The 25,424-nt window shown below is 40.6% G+C and overlaps 1 protein-coding gene across 1 annotated transcript in view; it reads left to right on the top strand.

The window, feature by feature from the left end:
• Positions 1-25,424, top strand: part of LOC121317112 (succinyl-CoA:3-ketoacid coenzyme A transferase 1, mitochondrial-like) — a 75,230-nt gene that overhangs the window by 9,796 nt on the left and 40,010 nt on the right. The window contains exons 4-7 of the mRNA XM_041252728.1: positions 209-344; positions 3,453-3,602; positions 11,755-11,861; positions 12,456-12,516. Of these exons, the coding sequence (XP_041108662.1) occupies positions 209-344; positions 3,453-3,602; positions 11,755-11,861; positions 12,456-12,516 (454 nt within the window). The remainder of the gene's footprint in view (positions 1-208; positions 345-3,452; positions 3,603-11,754; positions 11,862-12,455; positions 12,517-25,424) is intronic.

Here is a 25,424-nt window from a genome sequence, read left to right as displayed (position 1 = left end):
AGAAAGCTCTTTATTTTCTGTTAAGCTGCGTCTTCTGGCTAAATAACCTGCATATGTATGCATGAGACCGTGCCTCCCATCCCCTCCCTGTTGTATCTCTGTTGTGGAGTGTGGATGCAGTTGCTGTTAATATTAGGGCTGCATACTTGTTCTCGGCTGAGTGTTAAATAACCCCCACCCCCTGCTGTGCTGATTGTTTTCCATTCAGAGTTGATAACTTCGGGCTGGGACTGCTCCTCCAAACCAAGCAGATAAAACGCATGATTTCTTCCTACGTGGGAGAGAACGTTGAGTTTGAGCGGCAGTACCTGTCAGGAGAGCTGGAGGTGGAGCTCACCCCTCAGGTAGGGCATGGTGACTGTGGACTGGAGGAAACGTGATGCAGGGGTCTTCTACCTGAGAAAACCTGCTAGCGCACCTGCACTGAAGGAATTAACAAAGGAAAATAAAAGGGAGTGGATGAGGAGAGGTCTTGAAACCCCCTGAGCCATACTATACACTCCAGATTGTTATACCTGTGTGATATACTAGGCCTGATATAAAACCACCAGTGCAAGTACTGATCAGAGAAGAACTGTGATTGTAAGAAGAGTTCTGACTTGGTACCTGAAAGTTCATAAAATACTGTAATTGTTCTTCCACTGGTGGCTTTTAATATTCAGAACCCGTTATTGTTTGTTGAAGTATAACATGCAATTTAATGTGAAAAATATGATATCAAAGTATCCCTTAGCTTTGCCAGCTCTAAACTTGGATTACATTTTAATTATATTGCCACTATTCTTTAAACCCCCCACCCAAAAAAAAACAACCTAATAAGAAAAACTATGATAAAGTATTTAATGTTAACAATGCATGCCATGCTAAAACACATGATTTTACAGTATAATCACAATTGATTTTGTTTGTTTTTATTTTGTTAGGGGTGTATGTATAGTCTATCTGTTATATTACTGTCATCAGCTGTGCAAGTTATATTGCACTGGAATATATTACACAAGTCCAAACTATGTTGTTATCCCATGCCAATGGAGTGAGTCAGCTCTGGAACGCTGTAAACGTATCATTTAATGAAACTGTATTTTTATTTTGGGCTGTTTCTCCTTTTTCCCACTCGCTTACACTTCTAGGAAAGCAATCTACTGGCCACGCCAGCAATTTCCCATTGGCTCTGTTTAAGTGTAACCAATTCAGTGTAACCAATAAGACCCGTGTTAACACTCTAAAGAAAATAAAAACCACCAAAGAGGTCAGGTAAAGTGTTCTCTCCTGACGTCTTTTCTAGCCATGCTTATATCCCGCTTGAGTTCCTCCACAAGTTTCACATGCCTTTTGCCAGCTCTTAACACTTCATTGGGGTGCCCTCTGAACTCGCTCTTTATGTTCACTGTGTTATTGCTGCAACTTGGATTCTGCAGCCGCCTACACTGGCTTGTAATCATATGTGGGCAGAACAGGAAGTGCTACTAAAATGTATTTTTCTGTATGGAAATGTAGCATTAACTTCCTGCAGCGTTACCAAGCAACATACCACAGTGGACAGCAAACATAGCTTAGAAATAAACAGGACCTGCTTTGCGCTGTGCTGTTTTACTGACTGGAAAAATGGATCACATGGATTCTAAATTAATCCCAGCCAGTCTACAGCACTACAAACACCACCTGTTTTTTTTTCTGCTGTACAGGGTGCTAAAACACAGTTCCGGGGAATAGCAGGAGAACTATTTCCCATTGACAGGAAAGTGAAAGGAATATCCAAGTACATCAAAACATTTTGATGTATGTTTAAGTAGGTTCAACTATTTAAAGACAAAGGCCTGGCCTCTGATTCCTCACATTAAAGGAGTTTTATCCCTTCAATCCCAGTTTAAGGGACTTGTATTTCAATAGACTAAATGTAATTTTTAGAATAGTTTTAGAATTGCATTACTTATTATTACAACACATAGGGAAACAGGCCCATAGTTCCAAGTAAAAACTCCTAACTGATTCCTGTAAATTCCTATGAATTATATAAATTAAATTAATAATGTAACACAATTTGAATGGAGCTTGGAGAAACTAAAAATGGTATTAATAAAATAAAAAAACTGCAACTTCTTAGATGGCACATGAAAGCAGGTGTAAAATTACACCTTGTTCTAATTAAACTAAATAATTACTTTAGGTAATCTGTTTTGCCATTTATAAGTTTCAGCTGTGTCTCTATTAGCAATGGCCAAAAAGGAGTGTACTACAGCAAGGCAGTAACCCTTCATTCAAAAGCTGTAGCCATGGTCAAGTGTTTTGCATAACCCTTTTAGAATGAACACATTTTGCTTCATAAAGTCTTTGAATAATGTTACGTTAACATAGTGAATTTCATACTGCTTTGTAGTTTTTCATATACAATGGAAAACTGACAAAAATTGAAAAATCTGACATTTTGTAATCGAACATGAAATACGGTACTACTATTATGGCTTCCAGTACACTTTTTCTTTGATTACATAATGTTAAATAAAACATTATGTAATCAAACAAATCAACAAATTATGTTACAGTTTTTTTTTTTTTTTTTTTTTTTTTTTTTTTTAAATTATGTATCAATCCTAAATTTATAAATGCAGCAGAACTTTTTGGCCTTAGCTGTACATCTTGAGCGGGAACTAAGTATAATCTACATCAATGTAATGGTTATAATAGTAAACTTTTGGTAAGTATTTTAATCATTTTAGGCACATGTGTATGTTTCTTGGTAACTTTGTGGAAGCCTGACTGTTGGGGCGAAACTGCAAATATAATCTTTGGTAGTTGTTGCGTTTCTGTTACTACAGATTCTTCCAGGCTTCCATCCCAATTTGTCTCCATTGTTTAAACATCAACAAATAAACCTTAGATCAGTAAATGCTTGTTCAAACTGCATATGTTCTAGTTGCAGGCTTCTGTGCAAAGCCAAAGCCAGCTGCCTACAGCTTAACAAATGATTAGCTGAACGTGCTCCCAGTATACACCACACTGGGATAAGCCACTTACTGTTTTTTATTAGAGCATTGTACAGTACAAGGGAATACACCTGCATTAGCCTCTTATTATTAGCTGGTTGGTGAGACTTTAGGGGATTTCATTTGCTTTATTCCAAATACAGCCGTGGCTTTTCCCTGACCGGCATACGCTGATCAAATCAACCTACTATCTCTGTTCATGACTAATCAGCGCATTAGCCAAAACGTGTGTCTGCTTTAAATTGCCTCCACATTTGTGTAAAGTTGCTGGTATTCATGAAAGCCCTCTTTAGCCAGTGTTTTTGTTTTCTAACAGCTATTCTGAATCCTTTAAAAGTTGTGACCTCGAGGAATGTTGAGTTGGTGTGAGGTGTTTTTTCTGACCGGATGTGTTTGCTTATACAGAGCTGGGGATGCACTGAGATTTTTGACTTGAGGCCATCGCTGAGTTTCTCCCCCATGTTGCAGGGCACGCTGGCAGAGAGGATTCGAGCGGGGGGGGCCGGAGTGCCAGCTTTCTTCACTGCCACAGGCTACGGCACGCTGATTCAGGAGGGGGGCTCGCCCATCAAGTATAACAAAGATGGCAGCATAGCCATTAAAAGTGAGCAGAAAGAGGTAAGTAAGGTCACCCCAGGATCCTCCCACTGGAAATGTGTAATGTCTTGAAAACGTTAGATTATAACCATAACCCTAGTTCCCTGAAAAGAGAATGACAACCATTACCGAATGGGAAGAGCCTCTCTGACCGTCAATCTCTGAGCAAATATACAAAAGCTGCCCTATCGGGCCCTGCTGTGAGGGGGGAAGTCCCGCCCACCTCCTGTTGAAGAGGGACGTCCTCACAGTAGAACATCGCCATTTTCTTTCGAAAACAGAGATCAGCTGGGGACACGACCTCAAAGGGTAATGGTTGTCATTCTCTTTTTCAGGGAACCAGGGTTATGGTAATAACCTAACGTTCCCTTTCAATTCGAGTGACAACCATTACTGAATGGGAAAGCTGTACCAAAGCTGTCATGGCTCCAGATTACCGACAGTACAGCCCCACGACGATAGCAACAGAGCCCACATGACGCCTAAGGGCATGCCACCTGCAAAACTCTAGAGCCCAGAGGGTAAAAACGCACAAATATTTGACTACCTGTCCATGTAGCAGCATTGCATAACTCATCTAAGGAGGCGCCATGAAGGAAAGCCCACGAAGTTGCCTGGCCCCTGGTAGAATGGGCCGTAATGTCCCTCGGTAACTGGGAGTCCATCTGTTCATACGCCAAGCGTATCGCATCTGTCACCCAGTGCGCTAGATGTTGCTTTGATAGGGCCTGACCTCTAGAGCGGGACTCGTAGCAGACAAACGGTTGGTTGGACTGTCTCCAGGACGCCGTCCTATCCAAATAACAGCGCAGAGCACGAACTGGGCATAGCGTGTGTTGTCTACGGTCCTCCTCTGACTTGTGCGAGGGAGGTCTGAAAGTTTCCAAAACCACTGATTGGTTAATATGGAATGAGGATACCACCTTTGGCAAAAAGGATGGATTTGTTCTTAATGTTACCCGCGAGTCACTTCCAGTGAAAGCCATACATGTGTCATCGATGGACAGCGCATGAAGCTCACTTACTCATCTGGCAGACGTAATGGCTATTAAAAATGCCACTTTCAATGAAACAGGGCGCAGTTCTGCTGACGCCATGGGCTCAAATGGGGGACCCATAAGGGCCTGCAGTACCAGTTCTATATCCCATACTTTTCATGGGAGGACGAAGCCTCCGAGCCCCTTTAAGAAATTGCACTGCCAGGAAATGTGCCCCAGGGGACACCTAGTCAGTTTTGTCATGGCACACTGATATTGCTGCCAGGTATACCTTCAAAGTGGACGCTGATTTTCCTGTGTCAAACAGGTGTTGTAAGGTTACTATCGTCTCAATTGGGCAAGTCATCGGATCGTGACCTTTGGCAAGGCACCAGTCTTGAAAAACTTTCCATTTATATGAGTACTGGGCTTTAGTGCTCGGCGCCCTAGCAGACTGTAGTGTTTCTACACACCAGGGACAACAAGGCAGCAGTGCGTCCAGGACATGAGTCTGTGCACTGCGTGGTGAAGGCCCGGTGAGTGCAGGCTGCCTTGGTGATTTATGTAGGCTACCACTGTGGTGTTGTCCGTCTGGACCAGCACATGTTTCCGTGTCTCCTCCAACTGGCTCTGGTAGAGCACCAATATGGCCACGGCGTTTGCTGCTCGCACGGACAGCGCTGCTGACGCGTATGCCTTTTTTAGCATCGTGTCCGTTGTTCTGCAGGGCTTTGACGGGCATGCTGGGACCTTATCCCCCTTGATGAAGGTGGAACCTTGCACCAGCACCGTGATCGTGTCCCCGATTGTGGGGAATGCACCTAGGCCCGCTTCTTGGGCTGCTGCAGTGTTTAGCAGAGACTCCGCTGTTCTGCAGGCTGAGGATGCAGACGCTGGGTTGCTTGTGCAGTGTTGAGGTGGAACCTACATGATCAGCACCGTGACGTGTCCCCGCAGTCGGGACTGCGCTGTTCTCAGGCCCGCTTCTGTTGTGCATAGCCAGGATTCATGGCAACGACCCATGTGCTGGGCCCTAGGACAGGAGCGTGGATAGGGCACGGGGCCAGGAAACCCTCATTGTCGCCTGCCCACCTGGTGGGTAGACAAGTCCGAACTGGACGTCCAATGAAGGACAGCTCAGCGCTGGGGCTAGGAGGTCAAGGCAGAGGGGATCCCTTTTCAGACTCTTGTACCCGGTCTACGTGCCGCAGCCTGCCTGAGAGGAAGCAGTCGATTCGACTGTGTGGATATGCCTCTCCCCCCTTGGTTTAAGGCTCAACTGCGGGCAGTGTATCCATGGGACATCCGTAGAGAGTTCTCAGGTGACGATGCGATGCTCCGCTACAATTAGTGCCCTGCAACAACTCCGACATCAGGGAATGGAGAGGCACCATGTTCCAGGGAGTCCGGGCATGAGGGGCAGTTCCCCTTTCCCCCCTGTTCCGCCGGCCATGGGACATCCGTGACTGCAGCTGCCCGCTGCATTAGTGCCTGCAACAACTCCCTCTGGGACATGTGTGGCAAGGGCGGCAGGGTGCTCCCCATTGTCGCCTGCCCAGCGGAGGTGGCTGGGTCCGACAAGTCCGAACTGGACTCCATGAAGGACAGCTCGCCTGGGCTAGGAGGTCCAGGCAGAGGGGATGGGGAACGAGACTGTGGGGGCTGGGGCTGCCCGGTGGTAGGGGGCAGCCTGCCTTGGGATTTTAATAGGGTGCCTGCACCTCTGTACCGGTGGTGGAGAAGGGGATGGTGACCCGGTTGTGCGGGAAAGTTCCCTGGTCACTGTAGCAGGGGGGGGTCCTGGACAGACAGGCTGTTGGACCACCGATCTCATTCTCCCATGGCTTGAGGAGAGAGAGACTCCTCTGTCTGCTGGGGATAGGGCTGATCCCCGTTGCTTTGTTCTCCTTGAGAACTTCTGACAGGGAGAGCAGTCCAGCTCACCTGCCAGTGCCTTGGCCGCGTGTTCTGGCCCGAGGCACATGGCGCAGGATCTGTGTTAATCCTGCCTGGGCAGCTTAGCTGACCACCGGTCACACTGGTGGAAGCCAGCTGATCCAGTTGACTGCATCGACATGTTTGCAGTTTAAAAAAAAAACCTGCTGTGCTCAATGAATCAGTCAGTGCCGGGATCGGCATCGAGATGCGTACGGTCGGTGCCGAGTTGATCGGGCTGTAGGCGACATCGACCTGTTCCAAGGCGGGTGCCGATGGTAGGCATCGTCTGGGGCCGAGCTGTAGGCGGCGCAGAAGATGTTCACGCCGGCTCTGGGTCGACCGGGGCCGGGTGGGCGCTGTTTCTCTCAGCCTCGCAAGTCAGCGGGAAAACCACAGTCGATGCCAGGGTATGCAGCTGATTCAATCGCGTGGTCGCCGAGGGCAAGCGCAGCTGCGCTAGGATAGCCCGAGGCTTGAGAGAGGCGTTAGGCCCGAGCTGGTTTTTTTGGTTCGCTGTGACTGATAAATTGGCACAGAGGACGACGTAGCGAGCTCGCAGGGTCTCCTTACAGCACCACAACAGCTCTCAAACGGTGTATCAGCTACACAAAGCCTCGTGTAGTGAGAGTAATGGCTGCTCATTAATCCCTGAAGAGGGGTCGAAACCAGCTGTAGCCAGAAAACTGACGTAGGACTTTTAGCGAGAGCAGTGTTACTAATGCTCGAAAGCATGATACTGTGGATTTTTATAATTTATTTAGAGTACCAAATAAATCAGCCAAATTCGGAACGCAAACGTAGAAGCAATTTATGACCTATCTCAGGGACATGAGAGAAAATAGCAATGTGCTACTGTGAAGACGGCCCTCTTCAACAGGTGGTGGGCGGGACTTCCCCCCTCACAGCAGGGCCCTGATAGGGCAGCTTTTATATATTTGCTCAGAGATTGACAGTCAGAGAGGCTCTTCCCATTTGGTAATGTTTGTCATTCGAATTGAAAGGGAACAAAGAATTATAGGAAAAATCTTATGTAGCAAAAGTTTTGCTTTTGGGATGAGGAAAAAAAGTTACAAAACATAGATGTCTACAATTATTTATTTCAGTAATCTTTTTGAAAAACTCCAAAAATGCTAATTCCAAAGTATTCATACCCTGACAAGGAAAATTAAATTAATATCTAGTTGAGGCACCTTTAGCAATAATAACCTCTTTTAAACGATTAGGATATTTGTCAGTGAGCTTTTGGCGTGATGTTTTAGTGATTTTTGACCATTCTTTAAGGCAGGATTGTTTGAGTTCATTCAAATTCCGAGGTCTTCTCTTGTAGGGATGGGACGGTATGAAATTTGCACGGTATGGTAACCGTTATAAAAAAAAAAAAAATACCGTGGTAACCTTAATATCACAGTATACAGTACATCATGCAAGTTATCAAATAAAGGCTCAAAAGAAGAAAGACTAATGTAAATCACTTAAATTACTGTAATTCACAAAAATAAAACCAAGAAAACACTTCCTTTCATGGAATTATTTAAACATTTGGTATTTAGTATTTTACTATGCCAAATCACTTGGTACGTTTCTTTTTTAAAAGACAATCAGAATAATAATTAAAAAAAAAAAAAAAAAAAAAAAAAAAAAAAAAAAAAAAACAAAAAAAAAAAAAAAAAAAAAAAACTAAAGTTGTACACTCTCAATGTTATACTACAACAGTATTAAGATCTATTATTTGCTCAAAATGACGTGGTGGTGTAGTTTGCTAAAACATTTTAACGTATAAAATTAATTAAATAAATAAATACTTCGTTTAGCTGATGGTAAATATAATTGGGAAATGATCGGTCTTTTGCTTAAAACACAAACATGTAACACAGATTATTATTTAACAGCAGAAATTAGTCGTTTATTTTTTTCAACCGGATAAATAAAATATGTATAGAAAAAAAAAAAAAAAAAGTATTTTAATACTAAAACAGGTTATTGGATTTACATTTACGACATTGCACAAGAGAGCTTCCAATGATTATTACACATGTGGAGTTTGTAAAAAAAAAAAAAAAAAAAAAAAAAAAAAAAAAAAAAGATTTCTTCAATTACCTAAGAAAATTGGAATACTGTTACAACTATTTTAAACAAAACTATGCTGATATTAAGTAGGCTATCCTGCAGCAGTCGCGGGTCTGTGCTAGTTTTGTTTGAGACATTGGTCGTGTTCACAGAATCTCGGCGATGCGCTGTAGACGTCACTCAACGCCCACAGAAATCTGTGCAGATTCTGCATAGCCCAGCGCAGCTTTGAAATGTTACTGCGGGAGGCTGGCTGCGGCTGTGAACCAAAGGGACGATGCAGAGATCACGAGTGACCTGCTAATCATAATGCAAATAACCACTAAAACTACTGCTGCCACCTTGTTAGCGGAGGCGAACAATATTTTATCATTATACAATGAAGCCATGAACAGCCTTGTCAACGCTATATTAAATAAATAAATCAATTATTTAAAAAAAACAAAAAACATAATGTACTAAAGCCGTGATAAGTGATGTATAATTTTAAAATAAAGTTAATGTTTATCTGTTACATTAAAGTGACTGTTGATAATCCAGACAAATGTAAATATAACACGTTGAACATGTGTTCTGAGCTGCAAGGTTTGGAGAAGGCGTTTCTCTCGGAGCTGTGTGTGACGTCAGAAAGTCAGCATACGGCGCAGCAAGCTCTGGGTAACAGAACGCAGCAACTGAAACGTGTATTCTGTGTCGTTGACCGTTTCCTTCAAAAACCATTATCAAAATACCGTATCAGTTCACAAAAAGATCTTCCTCAGACACTTTGCTAAGGCTGCAAGTACCATCGCTTGATTTAGAAGAAGCGTGTTTGTTGAAGAAATGCGTTAACCGGTGTATAAGCGAATTACGATAATTGCGGTTTAGAATGAAAGAAACGGTGTTAATACCGTAATGTACCTAAACCGAAAAACCGGTATACCGACCCATCCCTATTCTCTTGTGCACAGCCTTCTTCAATGCGTAGCAAAGATTATCAATCGGATTTAGACGGGGAACCTTGATTTTATTCTTCTTTAACCATTCTGAAGTAGATTTTGATGTGTGCTTATCATTTGCAAGTTGAGCTTTGAATCAAGTTTTGTAGTGGAGGGTTTCAGATGATTGACCAATATCTTATGGTATGGTGTGGAATCCATTTTACCATGTTTTGGAACTAAAGTTCCTGTGCCATTAGAGGAAAAACAGCCCCATAGAAGGATATTACCACCTCTATGCTTGACAGTAGGTGTGGTGTTATTTTCTTTGTATGCCTCAACAGACTTTCTCCAAATGTAACAAAATCAGAGTTAACAAATAGCTCGATTTTTATTTCAACACTCCACAAAACCTTTGAATAGAACTCATATCCATCATTCAAATGCTGTTATGCACATTGTCCTTGTGACGTTTTCCTAAGAGTGCCTTTTTGCTTGGCCTGCGACCATTGAGACCTTCACCATGCAATACTCGACTTGTGGTTGAAATGGAAACCCCAGTCCCACCTGCAGCCAGTTCACTTTGAATATCTTTGTCAGTCAATCTCAGATTGTTATTAACCTTCCTCACAATTCTTCTACTTGTTCTTGGTGAAAGAACCTTCTTTCTTCCAGACCGAGGGAGCGTTGTGATAGTATCTTGAGTCTTGTACATCTTGATAATAGCAAAAATAGTTGAAATTGGAATACTCAAATGCTTGGAAATCTTCTTGTATCCTTCTCCAGCTTTATGACAATAAATGATTTTCTGCCTAAGGTCTTCAGATAGCTCTTTACTTTTCCCATATTGACTTACTGGTAATGACAGCAATCATCCTATGCCTAACCCTTTTATACTCTCTAAGAATGTTCACATACAATCCAACATTTTCTAGACTTTTGTAGAATTGGGTTCTGCATTATCATATTGAAATTTCTACCACCTTTTAGACAATGCTATCATAGCATGAAAGGGTATGAATACTTTTAAATTAGCATTTTTAGAGATTTGCAAATTGCTGAAATAAATAATTGTAGACATCTGTTTTTTGTGACTTTTTTCATCATCCACAAAAGCAAAACTTTTACAACAAAAGATTTTTCCTAAAATTCTTTGTTTTCGAGAAATTTCTAGAAATTATAAATTTCCATTGGGGTATGTAAACTTTTGACTACAACTGTATATAGTGGTACGGTTATTGAGGGAAAATATGTAGTAAGTTTAAGACTGTCAATGTCAATTTTTCCTGACAGGGTTTATAATTGTAATTACAACCACCTGTCCACTAGATGTCACTGTTTGGTTAAAGTATGTGGGTTTAACAATGCAACAGTCGTTAATTAGAGGTAATGATTGCATGCTTGTTCAGTTGGAATTAACTCATTAACTAATTACCAAGCTGTATTGTTTTAGTTCAACTCCACGTGGTGTGCAAGGTTACTTGTGTGAAATCTGTGTGCCACATATAATCACAGTATGTGTTTTTTTGTAAGGGAAACAGCTTACCTGTCCTGACTCGTTAGGGAAACCAACACGATCTGTGTAGATAGGATCTCTGGGAGGAACTGGTTACTGCGCCTGCACACTCAGCCCATCCAATTTTATTTAAAAAAGACAAAGGTGCTGTAGTATTGTAACCATTAACACATTTCTAGCAACTAACAGTGAAATGTAAACAGGGAAAAAAAAAAAACATTTAAAAGTTGCATTGCTAAAAAAATGCTTTTTATTGAATAAGCAATACAAATTGTACTATTCTAATAACACCAGCAAACATATAACAAACTGATTGAATTTAGTGGCTGGTATGTCTAAGTTGAGTTTACGCATTTTGTGAATTGCAAAAAATATGCTGAAGTGTATTGATGTTTAAACTATACACCCCTGTTTTCCTGTTTCACGTGATTATCGACTAGACGGAAAGACATCAGATGGGCTGTGAAAATAAAGTTCTGCTAGAGTGAGATTTAGACATGGCTGTGAAGATTCAGTTCTGCCAGAGTGACATTTAGACATGGCTGTGAAGATAGTTCTGCCAGAGTGACATTTAGACATGGCTGTGAAGATACAGTTCTGCTAGAGTGAGATTTAGACATGGCTGTGAAGATACAGTTCTGCTAGAGTGAGATTTAGACATGGCTGTGAAGATACAGTTCTGCTAGAGTGAGATTTAGGCTGTAAACAGAGTTCAGATCTGTTGATTGTTCATTGTCAGTTTTCTTGTGTGCCCTCAGGTCCGTGAATTCAATGGTCGTCACTTCGTTATGGAGAAGGCCATCACTGGGGATTTCGCACTGGTTAAGGCATGGAAAGCAGATCGAGCTGGGAATGTGGTATTCAGGTACAGTAGGATTCTGCTCTTAATTAGCCTGCAGATCAGTGTATTGGTCTAGGAAAGATAACCTGTATGTTTATGGCCTATGTTTGTTTATTGTATTGTATAAGCTGGTGGAACTGTTGAATTGGTTATGCTAGGTCAGTGTTCCTGTATGGTTTTGTATTGCTGGAAGAGTTAAATCAGCAGTGACAGGATATTTGACTTATTTTTTTCTTTAATATAGAAATACTTGTTTTATAAAAACAAAAACAAACAACTAATAATATTGAAGCAGAATTATTATATTCAGAAAGGAAACAGAAACTATACATGCTGCCAAACTAAAGGTTTTTTTGTTTTTGTTTTTACTATTACTATATGTACCATTTCAGTCCTTTTATAGGAAATTGCATATTCTCCCCTGTATACAGTACCCAAAGTAATGTAATGTACATGTAGAACCAGATAAAACATTAGTTGTAATACATTGCTTGTACCACAAGAGGTCACTGTTAGCTTCAGCATTGATTTGAAGCATTAAGTTGTTTTTCTGCTGTTGTGTTTTTTGCACTGAAATGCAATCTTAACAATTTTTACTTGTGCATTTTTATTATACAGGAAAACAGCAAGAAATTTTAACCAGCCCATGTGCAAGGCAGCTAAAGTAACAATAGTAGAGGTAAGGGAAGACTGTTTCAGGACTGAGAGATGTTATATCTGTTAGAACCTTCTTTGTGTGTGTTTGCGTTGTGGTCTTGTGTTTTTTTTGTTTTTTTGTTTGTTTTTTTTTTTTTTTTTTTTTTAATGAAATCACTCATGTAACTTGAATGCCAGAGTAGTAATGCAGTAATATCCAGGTACTGTAATATCTTGCTGTGTGTTCGCAGCTGGTGAAGCCTTACATGAATAGACAGTTCAGGGTCGTCACAGTGCGAACTGACAGATTTCTGAATTCAAAGAGTTACACAGGTATTTAAACAATACACAGTGCTAGCTTGGTTTGACTAGAGATAGCACAGCTATTCGTTCCCTACGAAACCTGTTATAGTGATTCATTTCTTGGGTATCGCAGCTCCATTTCAAATTCTGTCCACTGGATGCAGAGTCAAGCAAGCTTTCTTCCTACATCACTGAGTCAGCAGGAAACTTACATTAAATGACGTTAGGAATTTATTCTAAAATCCTGTTTATTTCCAGCAGCTAAGACCATAATGTGATTAGAAAAAATAGTCAAAGAATTGGGAGTGAATTGGCATGCTGCGTAAGGACTGACACCGCGGTTAGATATTCTGAGTTTACCATTTTACAATTTTCACTTGTTTCACTAACACTATGTTTTACAGTACTTGCTTCCAAGTTTTAGAGAGGTTTCAAAGGTTACATTTTATCCATGTTACATTTTCTTTGTAGTATGTATGTATGTATGTATGTATGTATAAACAATTTATTTAGAACTGCTTTTCAACAATATGGTCCCATGAGATGAATATTGTTTTCTAATGAGTTCTGGAAGTATGTGTAACAGTAAAGAAACCTGCAATACAGCCATAGGTTATTTACAGTGCAGTGTCATACACATGTCAAATTCACATTTACATTGTTAGACACATTTAACTCTCTTTAACGGCAGCTATTTCTCAACTTTAAGTAAAAACTAAGGAACTAAAGTCAAGTAGACAACCCTTTTGGTTGGTGTCTTCCTCAGCGTACTAATGCGTTGGTGTTTGTTTTTATCAGTTTGAAGGGGTAGCTCCTTCCTGTGAGGCTATTTCTCAGCTTTCCATTGCTTTTAAATTAACTGGATTCTTACGTGCCAGTCAGGAGCTCATCGCATGTGAAATCATGTCATCTTTACAAGAATGAGTATTATTTTACATTGTGCATGATGTTATTTGAAAGTTATCTTTCTGATGAAGCTTAAAGTTTACATCACCACTTGCCGAAGTGAGTGTTCAGAATAGAGCGGTCCAGTGATCAAGGAGTCCTTCAAGAGTCCTTCAAAAAAACCACAAACGAAAAGTAAATGCTGGTTTATCAGACCTTAAACAACTACAGCTAGTCCAGCCTTCACCTTTAAACAATTGAGCCATAGTGTGGCGTACACTGTGCTACCTGTGTGACAGGCCTCTTCTAGAACAATCCCAGTGAAAGGTCCTGGAGTCATGCAATAGTTTGGAGTACTCTGTTTAATTGTATCTTTTCGCAACCAATTGAATGGCATAAAATAAGTGTGAATAGTTCCAGTGTGACTCGGCAGGTTTTGGAAAGACTCTTGATTAGTGTATGCTTGCCTGGAAATACAGCTTGTTTGAGAGGATAGAAAACTCACAATGACATATATGATTCATTTATGTTCCTCGCATTTCCATACTTATGTCACACTTATGTACAGTACTATACTACTGTAAATACCACATATCTAATGTCATTATTCATTGGAGTCTCTTATTCTATACTGCTCTGTACATCCTGTTGATCTATCCATTGGGCATCAATGTTTTCATCATATTGATAGCTGTAGTTCTGAATTCGCAGCAGCAGGGAGTGTGTGTTGCTCACATACTTATCCATGATACTTCTTGAAGGTTTACTGGATGGTAAGATTAAATGACTGCTTAGTGTCAGGTAACCAGTCTAAGAGGGATGCTGAGTTATACAAAAGTACAAATAGGAAACTGAAGATTTTCTCAACACAACACACTGTGAGTTGGAGAAATGAGGTTGATAACGTGTGATTAAGTCTGAAGGGAGACATGGCCACTGTTTCTAAGACAGTTTCTAAGTTCTAAGTTCAGTCTCTGCAGGATAAGTTTAACTGGAGCACTGGCTGCTGTAACTGGTCTGTCACATTGATTTTATTGTAGATCATAAGATGGTAGATTTGCAGAGTTTCATGTTCTATTATAAGCATATAGCATTGTTGCTGCAGTGGAATAATATTGAAACAGAATGTATTTAGTTTTGTAATTGGAGTTGTATGGTACACGATGTAGTGTGTGTGTGTGTGTGTGTGTGTGTGTGTGTGTGTGTGTGTGTGTGTGTGTGTGTATATATATATATATATATATATATATATATATATATATATATATATACAGATAGATATAAATTGTTGTGTTCTTGTCTGAAGAGATTATTTCATGTGTTACAATGGATTTGATTTGCCCAAGTTAACCTGTTATTTATCAAAAAGTAAATGCCAAAGTAACTGATCTATACAGGCTTGTATGAAGACACAGGCTAAATTATTAAAATTGGAAAGAACACTGCTGGAGTTGCAAATACAGTATTAGCATTCAAAAAGGCAGTTTAGATAACAAAAATGTTAAAATTAGTATTGTTGTACTTGGGTTGCTAAGCAACCAAGCTCTGTACCTACTTATGCAATTCCTGTTATCTCGGGTACAATAAATGCCATAGTGCATTGTGGGACAGAAAGCAGATTGATCGTAGCAAGTTATTTGGAACACATTATTAATGTGGAGTGGGGCTGTTCTTTGCTGCATTGTTAGCACGGCAAGCTTTATGAATGGTTTCCAGGCATTTTTAATTGGTTATTGATGAAATCAATCTTCAAAGGTTTATTTTGTGTTTAATTATAAAGTGCTGGTTCCTCTTCATTTGGCTTTGCAGGTTGTGTAGCTGGGATGGCACTGCGCTTCACTGTTAACAGAATTCAAATGAAAATGATCTGGAGGCCTAGCATATTATTCAGACATCGGAAAGAAAGCAGTACTTTATCCCAGAGTATCATTAGAAGAGACCCGGTTTGAGATTGCTGTCAGTCCTTAAAGTGTACAGACCTTCTTTCTCATTGTGCTGGAGTTGCATTCGAAATGGGATTTGCAGTCTTCCCTATAGGGACAGTTGGATCAAGTCGCAAACCCTGGTTCCCAAACCTGTTCTAACCTATTATAGAGGCTACCTGCACTAAAGACTAAAGACGAAAGTCTAAAGCCTCTCACTCCTTTTGCATGTACTGTAGAGGGGTTTGATGTATACTTTTATGTATTACCAAATACTGGTCTGGATTTCCGTTTGCATACAAAATGAATCAAAGAGCTACAAAAGAACATTCTACGTGTTGCAGGTGTGGCTGTTCTTATGTAACCATCTACATGTACAGTGGGCAGAGGTTACTACACCTTTCCAATACAAAGACACCAATTCCAATGTCTTCACAATTTAGTTGGCTGAAATTTCAAAGTATGTCCTGGGCTCCAGGGTGTATTGCCAGCCTAATTTAAATATACACTTGCATTTTATTAATGTCACTGCAGCCTTATCTGAAACTGAGTCAATGTCTTCAGGCAAGATTAGTCTGATCAGGTAATTGCCTGTTATCCAGCTTTAGTTTAATGCAGTCAACAAATAGATCTACTGTATATGGTGTAATGCTTTCAGAAGTTATTTGCCTAGAATTATATATATATAATAAAGTTCCATTGTGGTGTTCAGTAGGTAACAGTATTCGAATGCACCCAGACATTTTTGTATAACACAGACATGGCAATGGCAGATGATTTGTTCACTTGACTAGAAAGCTGTCCTTTCAATTTTGAAATGCCTATTTTTAGACTGTTACTAAACCAATTTATGCAAACTAGTGTTGCAGCTAATTGACAGAAAAGACTAAAGCAGTGCTTTGAGGACTTGACATAAATTCCTGGAATAGGGTTGGCTATTGCTGTAACGTTGATTGACATTATGGGACTGGACTCTAAATTCTCTTTCATTTAATTTCCTGATTTCAATACGACGCAAAATTTCAAAAGAAAAAATATTTAAATATATTTATTTTAAAACAAATAATAAGTTAATACAGTACCAATACAAGTTTTATTGTGAGAACTTTGACATAAGTTTGATTTCAGAATGGATGTTTTTTTGTTTTTTTTCTAATCCATGTAGTTCTCCCATTAAATGAAATCAGCAGACCCCCCCCCCCCCCCCCCCACACCACCACCAAACATTTAAAGATTATAGAATGCTAATCCCTGCAATTATCATGTGCTGCTAGAGTCTCACCACCTGTGCCTTTTTACCATAATCCTTCTGGCATATTCTTTACTGGATTTTTAGATGGGTAGGTCACTTATCATACATCCGGTATAACTTTAAATTAGGGATTCAGTTGGTGTCCCAAAGGTTTGCTGTGAACCTTTATCTAATTTTCACGCCCGAGTGAGTGCATTCCCACCTTCTGCTCTTTTAATTGGCATAATAGAGTTCTGCTGCTGTGTATACTGTAATGCATGTTCTCCCAGGAGCATGCAGTATAACTCAGTCCTCGGTTGGAAACCTTGCTGTTTATTAGCGACTGCTTACTTAAGTAAATGTTTTCCACATTTATTCAGGCAGTGCACAACACATCCAGACAGACTGCCCTCAGTAGTTTAGGTATATATCTGCTCATTATAGCTATGTCTGTGCTTGCCTCTACTCGTCATAGATATGTCTGTGCTGTGTCTGTTCTATGCTTGCCTCTGCTCATCATAGATATGTCTGTGCTGTGTCTGTTCTGTGCTTGCCTCTGCTCATCATAGATATGTCTGTGCTGTGTCTGTTCTGTGCTTGCCTCTGCTCATCATAGATATGTCTGTGCTGTGTCTGTTCTGTGCTTGCCTCTGCTCATCATAGATATGTCTGTGCTGTGTCTGTTCTGTGCTTGCCTCTACTCGTCATAGATATGTCTGTGCTGTGTCTGTTCTGTGCTTGCCTCTGCTCATCATAGGTATATTTGTGCTCTTGTCTGTTCTGTGCTCCCCTCTGCTTCTCATAGGTATGTCTCTGCTTTGTCTGTTCTGCTGCAGGTACCTGCTGTGCTATGCCTTTAAGCTCTGAAGTTGCACACAAAATGATGTTGCAGTGGGATAGAAAACCTGTAGGCTCCAGCAGCAAAATTTGTATTTTGTTCATATGTGAATGCTTGTACTGTGAACAAAGGGACTTGCTTCATCTGATTTAGTTACCTTCTCATTCTCTTCTCAATTATTCCCCAAATCAGATTTTTTTTTAGCTCCAACTATGTGGGGATTCAGTGCTTTACAATGTGCCATTGTACGCTATGGGGGTCTGCTATTGTCACATCTCACAACTTTAGGAGCTCTGAAATGTGGGTGAAACAGACTTGATTGTTTAGTTGAATTTACTTTTTTCATTTTTTTCTGGTGGTCTGCCCCGATTTGGGCTGGTGTCATTTTCGAATAGGATTCTGGGAAGGTGAAGCAAGTGGCTGTTGTGAGCAAGGACTCATAAGTTGCTATGCATATGTGAACACAAACTGAAAAGCTTATCAAGCTTTACCAAGCTTGATAATCAGAAATAGCTAAATCAAACTGCTGTATAACCAAATAGACACAACGTCTGTTTTTCCATATTAAGTTCATTGGTTATGCTATTCTGTACAATAAAGGAGGTGCCTGACATTTAAACAGGAGGTACCATTTCTATAACAAATAATACTAATAGCTGTAGATATGTGAAGAGACTTACTGGATAGAGATGCTACCAGTGCTCCAGTGAGACAGCCTTGGAATTCTGAAGTGAGATGTGTTCAGTCACAATGATAGCAGTCACAATGAAATACTTTCGCAGCGACATGACCATACACACCTGAAGAAATACAGATGCGATACGACTGGTTTGAAAACTGCCAGATCTATAAAACTATAAAAATTTGCTATTGACAAAACTGTGATCAAAACTGGTACATATTCGTCAACATAATGTGGAAATTATGAGTGTCTTCTCTGGCGGTATTTCAGTATATATGGCCATACATTATACATACCAAGCTTGTCCAGTTCCTTCGAAATTGACCCAGATATTATCTTTCATCTCTCTGTCTTTAACTGAGATGATCTTTGTCATCAAGCTCTGGGTATTATTTTTTCCTCCCATCATTTTGGATACTGCTTCACCTTGGTGGACACTGCATTGAAGCTGTTCTGTAATTGCGTCGCTCCTGTTGGTGTCGTCTGTGCTGTGAAAGATAGTTATCAAAAGTACAGGTTCTATTCATTTTATCGCATCGCTGTGACAGTTACTCTTGTCGCATCGCATCTGCTGTGTAGCAACCTTTAATCTACATTTTTCCTGTTATGGAATGTCTTGCTTTTAATTTGTGTATGTCCTCATGAGCTCTAGGCTAGGTCTAGGCTCCTGACAAGGACTGGGTTTCAGATGTTCTTGAAAGCCCTTTAGAAATGATGACAGACAATTGTACAATGTAGTTTGTATTTCTAACTGTTCTCTGTAATACTGTGTATACATTTTAACTAAAAGATTAAAAATTGTGTAATTCTGATTTTTTGTAATGTTTATATAGCCATAAAAACAGGGAGGGAGTAGGGCCTCCATGGTAAGACAGATTTGACAGAGTGTCTACATAGTGTTTAATATGTCCTAGAGAGATGCAGCATACCTATTCCTCATTGATTACTGGATCTCATTTCTTCAGGGAAGTTGGGGAGTGGGGTGGAAAGCAGAATGTTCCATGACACTTCCTTGTAAAACATACTTTTGTGTTGCCTTGGATACAAGCCTCTAAAGTTTTGTCATTGAAATGTGTGTAACAAAAATGGGCTTGTAACAGGGAGATGCAGCTTCCATATATGACTCTACCGCACACACCAAATGTCCTTTTCTCTGTACACTTGTATATGTCACTCGACCATACAAACTCATCTGTCCCATCCACATCTCAGCACTGTTGATTTATTCCACTTGTAATATAAAACGTATTTAACCTTTGTATTAAAAAACTACTTTTCTCATCCCTGCAGCATTTTAAATGGCCTTCAGCCAAGTCTAGATGAAACCATGTTGTACAATAACACTATGTAACACAATTTTTGTTCCTGGGTAGTAAGTGTTATTTCCTAATTACTTATGCCTCAAAAGTATAGAAAATGGCTATTATTCCCCACAAACTTTGCTTTTGTGACCAGGACAGTGATATTTTGAAATTTACCTATTTCCAATGAGAAAACGGGCGAATTTGTGTCTTTTCGTTCACATAAAGTCAGAAAAAAACAACATATGAATCCAAATTAACATGTATTTATACTAAAGTAACACAAAAATGACTACAAAAGATTTAGAAGCAAGTAGTTTTTCGAGATTTACGATTATACTGTAAATCACTTTCACGAATCAGCCCCCAAATGTAGTCTCCCATCATGTTCTCGTTATACTGTCCTTGGTAGCAGCGTTCAAAGTCCAGTATATCCTGGTGGAAGCGCTCGCCTTGCTCCTCCGAGTACGCTCCCGTGTTCTCCTTGAATTTATCAAGATGAGCGTCAAGGATATGGACTTTGAGGGACATCCTACAGCCCATTGTGCCGTAGTTCTTCACCAGTCTCAACCAGCTCCACATAGTTTTCGGCCTTGTGATTGCCCAGGAAGCCCCGAACCACTGCGACAAAGCTGTTCCAAGCCGCTTTCTCCTTACTAGTGAGCTTCTTGGGGAATTCATTGCACTCCAGGATCTTCTTTATCTGTGGTCCGACGAAGACACCGGCTTTGACCTTTGCCTCAGACAGCTTAGGGAAGAAGTCTTGAAGGTACTTGAAGGCTGCCGACTCCTTATCTAGAGCTCTGACAAATTGTTTCATAAGGCCCAATTTGATGTGCAGTGGTGGCATCAGCACCTTCCGGGGGTCCACCAGTGGCTCCCACTTGACGTTGTTCCTCCCGACAGAGAACTCGGTCCGCTGTGGCCAGTCCCACCTGTGGTAGTGCGCTTTGGTGTCCCTGCTGTCTCAAAGGCAAAGCTAGCAGGGAAACTTGGTAAAACCGCCTTGGAGACCCATCAGGAATGCCACCATTGCAGCCTCTTGATGCCATCTCAGAAAAATGCAGATATGTATCCACTTAGGCAGCTGGAGCTAAACTGAACTGGTGGGCTTAAGGCCCCTGTATTTATATTACTATTTATATTACTGGAAAGTTCTAGAAAGTTCTAGAAGTTACTCCAAGTTTACTCAGCACTGAATCTATCTGGAATGTTCTGGAAAATAGGTAAATTTCAAAATATCACTGTCCTGGTCACAAAAGCAAAGTTTGTGGAGAATAATAGCCATTTTCTATACTTTTGAGGCATAAGCAATTAGGAAATAACACTTACTACCCAGGAACCAAAAAAAATAAAAAGTTTGTTGCACGGTGTAATACATTGATAACACCGTGTAACAATTATTTTTTTTTTTTTGTTGTTCCTGGGTAGTAAGTGTTATTTCCTAATTGCTTATGCCTCAAAAGTAGAGAAAATGGCTATTATTCCCCACAAACTTTGCTTTTGTGACCAGGATAGTGATATTTTGAAATTTACCTATTTTACCTATTTACAATTTGTCAGAGCTCTAGATGAGGAGTCGGCAGCCTTCAAGTAACTTGTAAGGAGAACGCGGCTTGGAACAGCTTTGTCGCAGTGGTTCGGGGCTTCCTGGGCAATCACAAGGCCGAAAACTATGTGGAGCTGGTTGAGACTCTGATGAAGAACTACGGCACAATGGGCTATAGGATGTCCCTCAAAGTCCATATCCTTGATGCTTATCTTGATAAATTCGAGGAGAACATGGGAGTGTACTCGAAGGAGCAAGGCGAGCGCTTCCACCAGGATATACTGGATTTTGAACGCCGCTTCCAAGGACAGTATAACGAGAACATGATGGGAGACTACATTTGGGGGCTGATTCGTGAAAGTGATTTACAGTATAATCGTAAATCTCGAAAAACTACTCACTTCTAAAACTTTTGTAGTCATTTTTTTATTACTTTAGTATAAATACATGTTAATTTGGATTCATATGTTGTTTTTTTCTGACTTTATGTGAACGAAAAGACACATTCGCCTGTTTTCTCATTGGAAATAGGTACATTTCAAAATATCACTGTCCTGGTCAGAAAAGCAAAGTTTGTGGATAATAATAGACATTTTCTATACTTTTGAGGCATAAGCAATTAGGAAATAACACTTACTACCCAGGAACAAAAATTGTGTTACATAGTTTAATTAAAGGTCCTTTCAGTAATTATTTTTGGTTACCTGCTTTCCATTGTGTTTATCTTGGTTGCTAGGCTTCCTAAGAGAGTAGAAGAAGATTGCTTTGACATTTATTTGGCAGGCTTTTTGGTTTTCTTTGAGGAATGCACATTCCAGAACTTCTGAGCTGTTAAAGGACAGGACAACATGTCACATTGTATTCTTCTTCTCATGTCCTTGTCATAGACTAGATGTTTTTCCAGAACTGTGCACAAGCGAAGGCTCTTTCGATTGCTGCAGCGAGATCCACCTTCCTACAGATCTCCCCAAGGAGTAGGCAAACAAGCATGTACTCCATGTTTTGCCCTTCACCACACTCTCATGTATTTCTAGTCATTAGAGAAGGCCGATTTGATCATGTTAGTCTTTGATCTGCCAGTTTGCGTGTGCAGGCGGTCCAGGCACCACCACGTTGACCAGTCTGTATCAGCTCATCCGTAGAAAATTACCTACTGTAATTTCAGATCTTTTTCAGTGTGTCCGACTGTGCGCAGTCTTTCATTCCATAACCTCAGTCGTGCTTTGCCAGCTGTCATAAAACTCTTTCAGGATTTCAGACGTTTGTTACTCCTGTGCGACCATATAGTGGGTGCCTTGGGTCCTCCATCTGCCATGGTCTTTCCCCTGGCTTGCTACCTGCCTCCTGATATCAGGTGGTGCAATGCCAGCCAGTAAGTACAGGTTATCCTTTGGTGTTGGCTTTAGACATCCTGTTCCACAACAGCTGTCATTTAGAACAGGGTCTAGTTTTTTGGCATGGATGGATCGTTCCCACACTGGACATGCATACTCTGCTGTGGAGTAGCACAAGGCAATAGCAGTGGTTCACAAAATAGCTGGGTTGGCCCACCAGCTTGAGGTGACTAACTTTCGGAGGATGTTGTTGCGGGTGCTGACTTTCCCTTTCGTCTTCTCTACATGTGCTCTGAAGGAAAGTGTTCGGCCCATTGCCACCCCCAAGTAGACAGGGTTCGGGTGATTTAGCCAGAGAGATTCCATCCCAGGTAGTTTCCTCTTGGCTTCTCGATGGCGTAGGTGAAGGTCGTCACCTGTGTCTTGGGTGGCGCTTTTAGCAAATCTGCCACCACCACAGGGTCAAAGACTTGTACCTCAGTATTTGCAGGGTTATATTGAGACCATGTGACCTTTGAAGCTGTGTAGAGACAGTAAACATTCAGTTATTGTCTTAATGTTTGTTATTCTTTGGTTGTCTGACTTTGGTTATATTGCTAATGCTATCTGCTGTTAACCTATTCACTGCCTCATTGCTTTGATGATGCAAACCAAATGAACACGTTCACTGCCTCATTGCTTTGATGATACAAACCACATTAACCCATTCACTGCCTCATTGCTTTGATGATACAGACCACATGAACCCATTCACTGCCTCATTGCTTTGGTGATACAGACCACATGAACCCATTCACTGCCTCATTCCTTTGATAATACAGACCACATGCTTTGACACAGGGTATTTTATAGTTATAGTTCAGTCTTTTTTAGTTGTAGTATATTTCAGTTTCATTTCATGTTTACACACCATTTAATATGATCTTGCCCCTTGGTGGGGGATGCTTTGTTTGTATTCACAAACACTCCCGTTTCTATCCCCCCCCCCCCCCCCCCCCCCCCCCCCCCCCCTTTTCCTTGAGTGGTTCTAAATTCTGCTGCTTCAGTATTGTGACACGGGTATTCATTTCTCGCTAAGCTGTCTTTGGCTGGAAGCCTCCGTTGTACTAGAAATACATTATTCATTTAGATTTGATATTATTCCGAGTATTGCATCTGTCTCTTCACATTGCACCTTGGCTTATTTAATAAATGTAGCAAACCTTTCCTTAAAAATGACAGAAAGTGTGTAAAAAATACCTTTTGTTGGTGTTGCATCAAGAAATAATCTGGGCAGAAATAAACATTTGTATTGAAGTGGCCCCAGAATTAATTTTCTAGCTGGAAAGTGAAATAAACAAATAAAACAGAATGACAAGAGAAATGAAAATATTTTAGAAGCTGCCTAAAGCTTAGTGAATTTAAAAAAAGGCACTGGAATCAAATGTTTTGCAAAAAGGGGAGAATCATTGATGGTTGACAGAGGATCATTACATGCAAAGTGCATACTCCATTACTTCTGACATTCTGTTTTTTTTTTGGGGGGGGGGGGGGTTGCATTATGTCATTTGGGGTTTAATATATCCCTTCATTTTCTGTTTGTTTCTCCTCAAACAGGCAGGCAATGCCAACCATGTGAGATTGCTGGTAGACTGTATTTAATGTGACTTTATTGGAGGTGAAATGGCTAATTATTTGGTCAGTTTGGCCAGATCACTTGTATATATGGGAAATAGCCAGACTCCAAGTCAGGGAAATAAAATGCCTGCGCACGTTATCTTGAGTCACAGCGATAGTCGTCTGCTTGGGTATTTGTTGTAACTTCTGACCCAGCCTTAAAGGACCCAAAATATTGGATTTGTGTAACCTAGCAATAAAAATATACAAAAGTTCTGACCTGTCACAGACACTTTAAAAAAAAAAAAAGACTAGTAAAGGGTTAGACAAAACATGGTTTTCATTGTCTTCAGAGATATCCTGCCAAAATTAGAGTTATTGCTATTAAATTGAATCTAATGAAATAAGTGTGATTTAAGTAAAGCTGGAGGGGATTTCTGTTGCCAATGCTGCTGGCTTATCTGGCATCGCAGGTGCTGTCCGGAAAATGGTGTTTTGTGTTGCTGCGGCAAACTGGTGCATGAATACAGTTGAGTGCAGTGCAGAGCGGATTAATCACACAGACAGTAATTAACAGGTGCAAGGGTGTATATTGAAATTATGTCAATGTCCAGAGCCTTATGGTAAACACCTGTGAATAATAAATGATGGAAGTGAGTACAGTGGCGTGTATCACTTCGTTTATAAAAATCCCACGGGTTTGACACACAACCAAAAATCCACTTTAATATACAGACAAAAAACACAAAACACAGACACAGTTCTTAGTGGTAGTCAATAAGTGCTAGTGATAAATTTACAGGTCTCTGTGAAAATGCAGGGGTGAAAGTGATGTCTGGGTTCATGCTGGCTTTCATTACAGCTCAGGATCGTGCTACTGGTAATCTATTTAAAAAAAAAGACAACAGTTAACAAACACTAACAGACACAAGACAAAAACTCACGGTTCACAATACGGCAGCAGAACCCTTGTAGGTTAAAACACTAACCATTTACCAAAGAACAGATCACTTACACTACGCCCCCTATTTATACCCTCGCTCATGACCCCTAGGTTAACAAGCGAATCCGCTCCTCTAATCCTGGATTGCCACACAGTCTCCCATCCGAGTCATTGAACTTGGGTGCCATAGCTTAGGCCCCTTCCTAAATGACCGACTTCCACCTACTTTAAGGTAGTGCCGCCACAGGTTGGGAGGGAGACCTAACACCAAGAATCATTCGGTCTCTGTTACAGTAGCTCATTAGTATTAAAGTGGTTTTGTTTTTAGTTTTATTTTTTTTTTTATTTATTTTTTTTCTTCTTTAAG

Source organism: Polyodon spathula, chromosome 1 (genome assembly GCF_017654505.1).
Source record: "Polyodon spathula isolate WHYD16114869_AA chromosome 1, ASM1765450v1, whole genome shotgun sequence".
Lineage (NCBI taxonomy): Eukaryota > Metazoa > Chordata > Actinopteri > Acipenseriformes > Polyodontidae > Polyodon > Polyodon spathula.
Note: the sequence above shows the minus strand (reverse complement) of the source record. Positions and strands in the feature narration are given on the sequence as shown.